Below are 13001 nucleotides of genomic sequence, written 5' to 3'. Positions count from 1 at the left end.
ATGAGTTAATTGTGTTCTCAATGTGCAATCTAGGACTATTTTTACAGCACATGTAGGAAACTTCTTTTCCTAACAAGTCTACTTATCTTTTGTGAGTTGACTCATGTATAACTTATCTTTTTAGTAAACTTTTGATAGACTCGATAAATTTTAAGAAAACTCGATTTGAGTTTACCACCGAATCAACAAGTTAGCAAATTAAAAAAATTAGACCAAACCATAAGTCATTTTGAGTTGTTTTCAATTTGTTTAGTGTTCAACATATCTCCATTTAGTGTGTTGTTTTCAAATCAAATATAATAAAACACAAAATTTATCAAAATTAAAAATAAAATAAAAATAAAAATAATTAGATGAATAAATTCATAGCTTTTGTTATAATTAATTCTTAGTTGTATTTTAAGGTGAGATAAATATTTTAAAAGTTATTTGTTTAATTAATTAAAGGAAACTTAAAAAATAATAAATGTCATAGGATGCTAACACCTTTCCTGCGCGTAATGGACTCCCAAACCAAAATCTCAAAGACTATTTTTCGCATAAAAAGGTTTTCCAATATTTTTCTAGTAAAAAATATTAGTGGCAACTCCTTAACAATTCAAAACATTATCGTTTTGAGTTTTTACCATACCACCACGGCCCTGGTTGCAACACCCATCTAACGCACTTAGCCCACAAACTAAAGTAATGAATTATATATATAAAAAAAACAGTAGTAATAAAAATGACTGAGGGCATATTCGCGGATTAAAATAGAGTTTAAAAGTTCTTACAACAAATCTTTTCCTCTCAATTCATACCATGGAACACAATTTTCTATTAAGATTCACAAAAATACTTTTTTAACTTTAAACCAAACATAGGCTTAAAAAGTTGAAAATTATAAAAGAAATAATAAAACTGAAAAATATCTAATATTAAAATTAACAAAAAAAATACACATGGACTAATAAAATAGTAAAATTTTGAAAGAAAACTTCATCTACATCACTCAAACATAAATAAAGCAAAAAAAAATATTTCTAACTTTTTACATAAAGAAATTATAAATATTGAAATACTAAGATGTCAATATATACTAAATACACAAGATATTCACATTCATAAATATTGTTTCTATCATTCATTTTCTTTTTCTTTTTCCACTTTCTCCTCATTTTTCTCTCCCATCAAAATTCAACTTAAACCTTCTGAGCTACGAGAAGCAAAACCTCTGCAAGTATAATTTCCATTCACTTATAATTCAGCAGCGTAAACAGCAGGATACAGAAGGCCATAGCCATGTATCAGCCAACTTAAGTTCCAGCGAGATAAAGAAAATATATGAACAAAAATGAAATGGAATGATTGACCTCAGGATCAAACATCCATCCAATGAAGAGTTGGTAGCATAGGAAAAGCTTTACAAGACTACAAAGTGTGTATATGACTCTATGTATATAAACTACATTACGATGAGGTGTTGGTGAGGCCATTCTCAACCCTGCTTTCACCCTCATGTTGGTTGGCATCTACCCCAGAGACTGATCCTCTTACGTTCTCACTAACCTCACTCTTGCAAAGGGGGCATAAAGCATTTATCTTCAACCACTTGTCGACACAATCTTTATGAAATAGGTGAGAACAAGGCAATTCTCTCAGCTCATCGTTATTTTCATACTTAGCCAGGCAGATGCAGCAAGCCTACAGACAATAACAGAAATTACAGTAACACAGTCAAGGCCAGTTACACAAACTTATTCGACATAAAAAAAATTAAAGTCATCACAAAATAACAAAAGAATTATCAAATCCAAAGTCCTGGTACAAGAAAGCATATAAGAACAGGATCTGCAAAAGACTGATTCAGAGAAACTTGAAAATTAGGAGTGTAACTCAACAAACAACAGGGGCAGCAAGAAATCAGGGATTCTGGATTTCTAATAAGCATATGCAGTTATGCACTATTGCATGGAAGGAAGACTAGCAGACAATATCCAATGAATGCTTAAAAAATGATAGATAGGATAGGCAAAACTAAAGAGAATGATCAGGTAGGAAAATAAATGGATCTCCCTATTTAGTTTCAATTTACATCATGAAATTGCATAGTTACCCGTAAGCCACAAAACTGGCTCTCAATTTATAATATCAATTATTACAAAGACTAAGCAGGCAATATGTGAGTATTGTACTCGGTAAAGTGAGAAAAGAGTGTGGGAGTTAGTGACCCAGCTGCTTAGTGACAGCTGGCAGCTAACTGTTAGAAGCTTGCATTGTAGGACTCTTAGATCTAGTATAAAAGCTAGATTGTAACAGAAGCGAGTATTGTACTCTCACATAGGCAATTATAGAATTTTTTCTAGCACTTACCAAAAGTTGATGAAATAGCAGTGACATCAAATCAACCCTAATTGCCTAAAGGATTGAGGTTGAGCATATATGACGAAAAATATTTTAAGATTTATGGGTGGGAAAAAGGTTCCAAGAGGACATCAGTTACACAGTAACTTAAAGAAACAAACTATGAAGAATTTGTACAGGCTTATTAGGTATATACTCAAGCTTGCCTAAGATTGGTCCCTCCATAGACAAATCCAAAGTGTCCAGTTTTATGAGATACATGATTTTTCATAAGGTTTTTCTTACCCAACTGGACATGGTGTAGGCGTGTAGCTAGACAGTAGACAAACAATGAAATAATGCTAGGGTGTTATAAAGTTTTACTTAAGCATCCAGAATAAATAAAGATCAGGTTGTACTTACTGCATCTTCTCCAGAGATCATACGTTCCTTTTCAGTTCCTGCAGCCACAACTCCACCTTCACCAACAGCTGAGTTGCTTTCCCCTTTGCTTTTATTTCTCTTCATTTTGAACTTATAAGTCGGCAGAGCATTAATTGATTCAGAGGATGCACCTCGGGTTTGTGCCATATCCTCTCTAACTCCAAGGATGGAAATTATACAAGGCAGGCAGCAGCAAATTGTTGCACAGAGAATGAAGGGCATAGCATAACCGATGCAGCTAAAAGTAAGAAACACTACACATAACCTGCCAAGCAAAAGGAAGCAGATAAAATCTGGAAGCTCTAAAAAATCAGAAGATTATTTGTGTATTTTGTTCAACTTGGTTTGGATAAACAATTGGTTATTTTTGCTAGCTTCATGAGAGAATTTTTGAAAAATTATTTCTCTTGAAAAATGTTTTACCAAACACATGCTAAATGTAAGAGCTGCTGAGAGGCTATACCTGTATAAGTTAGGTGCTTGATCAGCAGATGAATGTCCTCCAAAAATCCATACATTTCCAACAACAAACCATATAGCAAAAAAGCAATCTACAGCAATTTTGAAGTATTCCACAAGTAGCTTCAATCTGTTAAACAAGTACAGGCAAGCTTAGCAACTTCATAAGTTATTTCCAAATTAAGTCATAGGAATTGATGATTGAACGCTAAATTTTCAAAACTGAATCTCTCAAACAGCAAAAATCAAGAAACAACCTTAGCTCTTTCCTTAAGGTTCCCAAGTCTTGTAAATTCTTTAGGGTGTAATATTAATTAATATCACATCACATGTTTTCAATAATACTCTCTCCATACAACCCCTAAAAGAAAATGCAACTTCTAAATTTACAAATGCACAAAAACCATGATGAAATGCAAATCAGCACCAAGAAGACCATATTCATATGAAATGTGATCAGCACAAGAAATGCTGATTAAATGGTTAAAGTATTCCATCAAAAACACTTTGTAACAAACGTACATATTTGATCATACAGAACAATGAGAGAAGGAAATAATGTCCAAATCAAAACCCTTATGAGCTAAAAGCTAAAACTTGCAGACTAAAATGTTCAAATTCTAAACAAATCCTGTGCTCTCAAACAAACCCATCTTCCACAATAGTAAGGAGAATCAAACAAACATTAAGCTTTATAGTTCATTTGGCACTATAGCTTTCATCCCTTTCAGCATTATGCAAAGACAAAAACAAAACAGCAAACGGCAAAACATTTGAATTTAAGCAAAACCAATTAACAAAATAGCAACTCAGTACCTTGCATTCATCAACCACGACTCTTGATTGCTTCTAGTTCTGGAAGATGCCGGAGCATCTTCCCCTCCATTGGTCGTTGAATCGGAAAGAAGTGTACCTGAAGGATCATTACTCCTCGGAGAGGCCTGAGACGACTCTTGCTCCCGAACACCACGATTATGATAATACCGCCAATATAGCAAAGGGAGGGTAGCAACACAACCGGACGCATACCCAACAATCCAAGCAATCAACGGGGCATGCGGGTGCTCATGCTTTGACAAAGACAGAACAACAACCGATGCAACAATCTGGCTCACTGTGATCACTAACTCAACACATATCCACAAACCCGAATTCAAAGGACTCCTATGCTGCCTACTACGCGTAGTATCCCCTCGCCTTCTAGTCCTAGAATTCAAGGCACCAAAATCCACATCATTGGCAAGCCTATCATGGGGCGTGGAAGAAGACGAAGTGGAAGGTCGGGAACTCCCCGTGATGTCAATGACATGATGAGTAGGGCGCGCCATCAACAAGGGGTGAGTGTCAAATGGAGCTTCAGAATGTAGCTATGGCGAGACAAAGTCCATAAAAGTCTACCAAAGGAAGCATGGAGTTCATCAAAAGCATCACAATCACAATTCCAAATTATTCCTCAACTTGAATAATTAACTATCAAACCAAACCTCGGTTCTGTTAAGAAACAACATTTCCAAAGTCATTCACAGGAATGAATCATCATAGCAGCAAGCAATCTTAATTCTCATGTTAAATAAATGATAATAATAACAATCATATGGTATGGTTATAGTTACTCAAAGAGGGTAAATAATAGAATTGAATTTACTTTAACAGGGGATTAGAGAGGGTTGAGAAGGGATAATTAAAAAAAAAAGAGGGGATAGGATACCTGAATTAGCGAAAGAAGCAAGTTAATTATATTCTTAACGCGTTGACTGATATTCAAAAACGATCACGCACTCAAGGAATAATTCAAACGGGAAAATATTTGGAATGAGTCATAGGCCTTTCAATCCCATTCTCGTCATCATCCCCTCCTGCATTGCTACCGCCTCATGAAATTCCTAATTCGCAATATCGTTTCCTTTTTCGCTTTTTGTTTTTTAACTCTCTCTCTCTCTCTTTTTCTTTTTGTTTTGTTTTGTGCACTTGCTAAATTCTTTTCCTTTTTTTTTTAAGGGGATGACGATGTTAATGTTTCTATTGTTGAATGTTTGTATTAAATTAAGCAACTCCATCCAAGACAGGAGCTTTCTTTAGTTTAGGAAAAAGGACGGTCGGCCCATGTTGGAGGAGCAGGCCGCGCCGGTAGGTTGGGTTAGTGGGTTCTAACCTTTGGGAGTTGCTACGTGCACCCAGCATTATTGCTGGGGCACCCAGCAAACAGTGAAGTGGCGAAACTGCCCTTCAGCAATTATTCTTCCGGAAGAAGGTTCTTCCGGAAAAGTTCCGGAAATAATTTTTCCGGAAAGTTTCTGGAAGAATCTTCTTCCGGAAGATCAATTTGTGTCTTCCGGAAATACTCACAGACAATTTCCGGAAGAACGTCATCCGGAATGTTTCCGGAAGAAGCTTCTTCCGGAAGAATTCCGTTGTCTTCCGGAAGAAGCTTCTTCCGGAAGAAGCTTCTTCCGGAAGTTAGTTTTTTTTTATAATGCGTATGTAATGACGATTTTGCCCTTGTGTAAATTTCTTTAAATTAACGTCTTCAGGCTGTGTTTTACTGCGCTTTCTTTGTTTCTTCTTCCGTTTGCTTTGTTTCTTCTTCCGTTTTCTTTGTTTCTTCTTCCGTTTGCTTTGTTTGTTTCTTCCGTTTGCTGTTGTTTCGGTGGTGGTCCCTTCAGCAGTCTGTATTTGAAGATTTGGTGGTCCCGTGTTCCGTATTTGAAGTTTTATTAGTGGCTGTTGTTCCTATTTTGTCCGAGGTACGCGTTTATTTCGTTTTCCGGTTAGCTTTTAGAGAAGAAAAACAGTAAAAAATGTATCCGGAAGAAATTTTAGGCACAGAAGGAGGAAGGTCCGGAATGACCACTTCCGGATGAAGGTCTTCCGGAAGTTACGAAGGCCAATTCCGGAAGAAGTGCTTCCGGAAACTACTTCCGGAAGACCTTCTTCCGGAATTGGGCTTCTTAACTTCCGGAAGAAGGTCTTCCGGAATTTACGAAGCCCAATTCCGGAAGAAGGTCTTCCGGAAGTAGTTTCCGGAAGCACTTCTTCCGGAATTGGCCTTCGTAACTTCCGGAAGACCTTCATCCGGAAGTGGTGAAGGCCAATTGCGGAAGAAGTTCTTCCGGAAGCACTTCTTCCGGAATTGGCCTTCGTAACTTCCGGAAAACCTTCTTCCGGAATGTTAAATTATTACTAATTTATTTTAATTTCTGTTTTATAATTTTTTTAATTTCTGTTTTATATATATTTCTGTTAGTTAATAATGAATTATTGGTTTAATTAGGTATAATGATATATATTGTGGATTATAATTTTTTTTGTTTTATAATGGTATATATATATATATATATATATTTCTGTTTTATAATTTTTTTTTATTTCTGGTTTATATATGTTGTGGATTATTGATTTAATTAGGTATAATGGTATAATATTAAATGATTTAGGTAACTTAAATGTATAATGGTACAAAAATGTTTTATTAGTTGTTTATTATAGTGATAAGTTTAGTTTAAGTAAATAATGTAGTTATAAATTTAGAATATAGTGATAATTTTAATATAGTCGTGTATGATGCATATGTCCTATTAATATGTTTGTTATTTAAGGTGTAGTAAATTTTTGGATGTGGTTATATGATAATTTGAATGTACTTGTGTATGATGCATATGTCCTTAAGATGGACGAAGATCAATGGAGGTATGACTTTGCGATGTCACAAGAAGTTCATATGGATTATGATTATGATAATCAAGAAGAATGTGGAGTGAATGAACGACATGTCGATTGTTCAAATGCTTTTAATACATCTCAGGTAATCATAGATAATTTGAGTCATTGGTTGAATTGATGGTTTGTACGAAAATTAATGTGTTAGGGTTGCGTTGTAGGTATTCGCTACTCGAGATGATGTTTTGCAATGGGCTCGAACAGTTGCCCATGAAAATGGATTTGTTGTAGTGATTATGAGATCTGACACAGAGACCGGTAGCAGAGGAAGAAGTTCATTTGTGTTAATTGGGTGTGAAAGGAGTGGTACGTACAAGTGTAGAAATAAAGAATTCGTTAGAAAAGACACCGGGAGTAGGAAATGTGGTTGTCCCTTCAGGCTTCGTGGGAAACCAGTGCGTGGAGGGGAAGGTTGGATGGTGAAGTTGATCTGTGGGATTCATAATCATGAATTGGCGAAGTCCTTAGTTGGACATCCATACGCCGGGCGATTGACTAAGGAAGAAAAGAAAATTATTGCTGATATGACAAAGTCGATGGTGAAACCGAAAAACATCTTGCTAACGTTGAAGGAACACAATGCCGACAGTTACACCACGATAAAGCAAATTTACAATGCAAGAAGTGCATATCGTTCTTCAATAAGAGGAGCTGATACCGAAATGCAGCATCTGATGAAGCTTCTCGAACGTGATCAATACATTCATTGGCATAGATTGAAGGATGAAGTTGTGGTGCGTGATCTGTTTTGGTGTCACCCAGATGCAGTAAAGTTATGCAATGCATGTCATCTGGTGTTTTTTATAGACAGTACCTACAAAACAAACAGGTACAGACTCCCACTACTTGACTTTGTTGGAGTGACACCAACGGCGATGACATTCTCTGCTGGGTTTGCATATCTGGAGGCTGAGCGTGTTAATAATATTGTATGGGCTTTGGAACGATTTCGAGGCCTATTTTTAAGACACGATCGCCTCCCTCTTGTTATTGTCACTGACAGAGACCTAGCACTGATGAATGCAGTGAAAACTGTGTTTCCCGAGTCTACTAATTTGTTGTGCAGGTTTCATATCGATAAGAATGTGAAGGCGAAGTGCAAATCTTTAATCGGGGAAAAAAATGTGTGGGACTATGTAATGGATAACTGGGGTACTTTGGTTGATTGTCCGTCCGAATACAAGTTCCATGAGTCATATCAGAAGTTTCAAGTTGCTTGTTCGCCTTGGCCGATGTTCGTTGACTATGTTAACGACACATGGATTATCCCCCACAAGGAAAAATTTATTACAGCATGGACGAATAAGGTCATGCACCTAGGCAACACAACAACAAACAGGTATTAACAACTGATTTTATTTGTTAGTAACGATTAATATTAAATGGTATTTAATTGTTGTATATTTTCATGTTTGTTGTGTATTTTAAATGTAGGGTTGAATCAGCTCATTGGGCTCTCAAAAGAGTACTACAAAATAGCGTTGGAGACCTATGTAGTGTTTGGGATGCCATGAACAACATGATCACGCTGCAACACGTCGAAATTAAAGCATCCTTTGAAACCAGTACGCATGTGGTTGGCCATGTATATAAAAAAACCTTATACAAGAGGCTTCTTGGGATGGTTTCGAGGGATGCTTTAAATCAGATTGCTTCTGAGATTGACCGTCTACGTTATCTCGGCAACAATCTCTCTTCTTGTGGTTGTGTGATGAGAAGCACGCACGGGCTTCCTTGTGCATGTGAGCTTTCTAGGTATACTGCTAGCAGCATCCCATTGGAGTCAGTCCATCTTTTTTGGAGGAGACTTTGCTTTTCAGACCAAGGGTTATGTGAGACGGAAGTCACCATCAAGGAAGAAATAGAGGTCATATCTAAAAGGTTTGATGAACTTGATGTGGCTGGCAAAGTAAATCTGAAGAGTAAACTTCGAGAAATCGCATACCCTGATCATAACTCTATGTGCCCTCCTCCATCAAAGGAGAACACTAAAGGTGCATCGAAGAAACCGATGAAAAGAAGTCAAACATCCACAAAGCGTGATCCGTCTTACTGGGAGTATGTTGATGCTTTTCATTCTGTTCAAAGCAGCAACTCTCCAGTGAAACGAAGTGCATCATGTTCTCAACCGCGTCAGCCAACAAGGATCATCCCGATGTTGGATCAATTTGCGTCATTCTTTCAAGGTTTCATTCGTGACGTTGTGGATGTGAAAGCGGACGGTAACTGTGGATATCGGTCCATTGGCGCTTTATTAGGTATGGGGGAAGATTCGTGGCCGTTAGTGCGTAATGAATTGCTTAAAGAACTTGGCAGGTGGTCGCATGAGTACATGAACCTCTTCGGTGGCACAGAGAGATTTGAACAATTAAAGTTGTCCCTACTTGTTGATGGATTTTCAAAGGTATGTTTTTAGGTTAATTTTTTTTAATAACAATGTTTAAATTACTTACATGTGTATGTTTGGTTCATTCAGGTTAGTGTGGACAAGTGGATGGATATAACAGACATGGGATATGTGATTGCTTCACGGTATAACGTAATCCTTGTATCGTTGTCCCAACAACAAAGCATGACATTTTTCCCTCTTAGAAGTCAACCACCACCTGACTCTTCTGGCCACCGCATCATATGTGTCGGTCACGTGTTTGGAAATCATTTTGTTCAGGTACATTGAATATAGTTAGTGTAACAATTATGCAATGACTTCGCTTGTTCGTTTGGCACGGTCAGCGCATGATATAATGTTTGTTCATGTACAACAGGTTTATTTGAAAGACCATTGTCCGTTGCCGCCCCCAGCGCTGTTGTGGTCAACCAATTGTTATTCTCAGGCAAAGCAATGGGCAATTCCATATATTAGTAGAATGCAGGAATACACAAGCTTGATGTCATTCAAAACACACTATGTAGACCTAAATGAAGACTAAACATTCATTGTTTATTTATTTGTATTCATTATGCGATATAATTCGTTGTAACCCGTCACTAACCAATTAATATTATCAACTACTCGTTTGGTTAAGCAAGGAAATTGTTGGTCCAACAAAAATCATTTACGCGTACAGCATACATCATTGTCATAATTGACAACACATAATGACATGCATGCGTGTTACAGTTTGAGCGTGACAACACATTGGTTGACTTCAGTACACATTTTGAAACTAGCAGTCGCTCAACAACACATTGGTTGACTTGACTACACATTAGCGACAACACATTGGCTGACTTGACTACACATTTACGCGTGTCTATTTTTTTATAAACAAAGTTAAACAAAGGCTCGGTCACAACCATCTATATATATGGCAGACTAGGCTACTAAATCACACATTATCTTGCTTTCAAATAATCTCCCAACTGATACACAAACTATGGCATTTCTAGGAGAAACTAGCAGTCAGACGATTGTCAACTCAAGGTTGGCTTTCATTTATCCAAATGGATCGATTATTCACAATGATACTGGGGTTTACTTCCAAACTTCAACTCCGGTGCCCATTCGAGTACCAAATAGGTGTGATTTTGCAAGCCTAAAAACCAGAATACACAATACCCTTCAGCTATCCGACAAACAATTTTTGAATGAAATTCACTACCGGAAGCCATTCACCGATACAGGTAACCAAATTCGCTTTGAGTGTATCAAATTGATAAATGATGACGATGTCAACACAATGTTAATGTGTAATGATCAATTTTCTTGTGTTGGTCCGATTGAGTTATTATGCACCGTTGGAAGAACACCAGATGGAATAATAAACTTACTTGAACGCACTATGCCTCGTATTCATGACGCGATCCTGTATTACAACGGCAAATGGAACATGCCACCGCAGAACAAATTTGTTGGTTGCGCGTTCACAGGAAAAAATCCTAAGAAATTTCAAATTCCTTCAACATGTACCATCGATGAACTGAAGAATTTAATCAAGCAAGTTGCACCTAAAGGGATCCCCCCTCTTGGAATTCACGAATCACAAACGGTAAGACGATTGTTTTTCCGCCAACCAGCTCGGTTTGAGTATTCAGATACGGTTATAAAATATGAAATAAATGAGCTGATCACCAACGAAGAACTGCTGAAGGTGTTAGTACAATCTAACTACTGGAAAAAATATGGACCAATAGAAATTTTAGCTGTCTTTACTAAATATGTTGAAGACGAGGTCAGTGGGACGTCGCTAAACAACTGAATGTCATGTTTAATTTTTTGTTTTTTTGTTGATGTAACCTTTATATGTTTACGGCGTGTTTAATTCCCATAATAAAGTTGAATGCGTTGTTTCAGTGGTCCAAAAATTTAATTGTTAAAAGGGTTCATTTCGTAGTTTTTTGGATTTTGAGACTTTGTTTTGACGTGTTAGTTGACGGAACTGGGGAACGAGACTATTTTTTTTGGATTCTTTGACGTCCAAACATGAGAAATGGCCGCCCTCCATTGTCTCAGGGCACAGGCACACCCACGCAAAAAAATCCCAAACATGGGTACTTGAACATGGAAAAAGGGTTCATTTCGTATTTTTTTGGATTTTGAGGCTTTGTTTTGACGTGTTAGTTGACGGAACTGGGGAACGGGACTATTTTTTTTGGATTCTTTGACGTCCAAACATGAGAAATGGCCGCCCTCCATTGTCTCAGGGCACAGGCACACCCACGCAAAAAAATCCCAAACATGGGTACTTGAACATGGAAAAAGGGTTCATTTCCTATTTTTTTCGATTTTGAGGCTTTGTTTTGACGTGTTAGTTGACGGAACTGGGGAACGGGACTATTTTTTTTATGTAATTCTTACAAACATGGGTACTTGAACATGGAAAAAGGGTTCACTTATGAATTATTAATCATTTTAAAAACTTTTATTTTTTATGTAATTCTTACAAACAAAACTCATGATTCTAGGTTCCCTTTTTTTAAAAATAAATTTAAAACAACCGTAAACTTCGCTTAAGGACCACAAACAATCGGAATAACAAACTATATTATAAAATAATAAACTGTGCAAAACACGCCAACTATATTAAACAAAAACTGTAATAATTACAAATATTCATGTCAACTACAACACAACAAAATAAATACAATGATCAATGGTCCGTGCGGCGTCTCTGACGAGCCCTGACCGTCCCATCAGCACTGGGTCCCCCTCTCGCGATCGTCAGGCAGTCCTGCATAATGTCATATAACTCTGTGCCTGCAGTGACTATCCTAAGGTTGAGCACACGCTCCAACCTCTGTGCAATCGCCTCATATCCCTCGTAATCATCCTGTCAAAGTCAGTAAAAACATTTATTATGAAATTCAAAATAAACAACAACTCATAAAACATTAAACGCGCAAATAATCTTACCACATATGGAGGGGGGTCAAATGCCACTGGAACCTGGGGGCTGGGCGGCTGTATGTAGTCCTCAGGGTCTGCAGCTGGTGCATCCCTCTGCTGGTCAGCTGCCTGGGTCGGTGTCATGAAAGGGTGAGATATGCGGAAAAACCACTCAATGTAATCCGCAGATACCTGCCCAGGCACTAAACAAGGCTGACCCGCAGGTAGTAAGTGATCCGCAAACTCCATCCACCTGTCATCTATCTGATCCTGTGACAATCGTGCACTAACAGGCGGCGGAGGGATGCTCTGGATGTAACCGAACTGGCGTACCACCCTCTCCGGTCGAACTGCGACGATCATAGGACCCCATCTGAGCTGACCCTGGAACGATGAAATCTCCTGAAACGCCATAACACCCCGATGCTCCGTGTACGGCAACCAGGACACATCTGTGACGGTCAAACCATCACAACGTGCCCTGTAGGGTGCTCCTGTGATGCCCTTCATGTGCGCCTTCGACGTCAACCACCGGGAAGCACGTGGGGACGTCTCCTGGTATGTGTCGTCAGTCACGCACTGATGCACACTAGGGAAGTGCTCATAGATCCAGCACTACACAATAATTGAGGTTAACATAACATAAAAACATGTTTAAATCATAATCGAACCTAACATATTAATAAACACAAAATTTACCTGAAATAGCGTCAAGTACCCCGCAAGCTGTCGG

General features: G+C 37.8%; 1 protein-coding gene across 2 annotated transcripts; it reads right to left on the bottom strand.

The window, feature by feature from the left end:
• Positions 1-1196: 1196 nt before the first annotated feature.
• On the bottom strand, positions 1197-5191 carry LOC114409009 (E3 ubiquitin-protein ligase At1g12760-like). 2 transcript variants are annotated; one of them, XM_028372279.1, is made up of 5 exons: positions 4934-5191; positions 4042-4619; positions 3230-3355; positions 2746-3031; positions 1197-1683 (listed from the first exon to the last, which is right to left on the bottom strand). In XM_028372279.1, the coding sequence occupies exons 2-5, from the start codon at positions 4551-4553 to the stop codon at positions 1450-1452; spliced, it is 1158 nt and encodes a 385-aa protein (XP_028228080.1). In that variant the 5' UTR covers positions 4554-4619; positions 4934-5191; the 3' UTR covers positions 1197-1449. The 2 variants fall into 2 exon arrangements, with proteins under 2 accessions (XP_028228080.1, XP_028228079.1); XM_028372278.1 differs by having other exon boundaries at positions 4042-4716; positions 4934-5190.
• Positions 5192-13001: the final 7810 nt, after the last annotated feature.

The sequence above is a fragment of the Glycine soja genome, chromosome 4, assembly GCF_004193775.1.
Source record: "Glycine soja cultivar W05 chromosome 4, ASM419377v2, whole genome shotgun sequence".
Taxonomy (NCBI): domain Eukaryota; kingdom Viridiplantae; phylum Streptophyta; class Magnoliopsida; order Fabales; family Fabaceae; genus Glycine; species Glycine soja.
The sequence above is the reverse complement of the archived record's forward strand: the minus strand, read 5'-3'. Positions and strand labels throughout refer to the sequence as shown.

Coding starts and splice junctions, on each gene's coding strand:
- LOC114409009 (XM_028372279.1), bottom strand. CDS start 4,553: ATGGCGCGCCCTACTCATCATGTCATTGACATCACGGGGAGTTCCCGA. Junction 3,356..4,041: donor TCGTGGTTGATGAATGCAAG/GTACTGAGTTGC, acceptor CTTGTTTAACAG/ATTGAAGCTACTTGTGGAAT. Junction 3,032..3,229: donor CAAGCACCTAACTTATACAG/GTATAGCCTCTC, acceptor TTTGCTTGGCAG/GTTATGTGTAGTGTTTCTTA.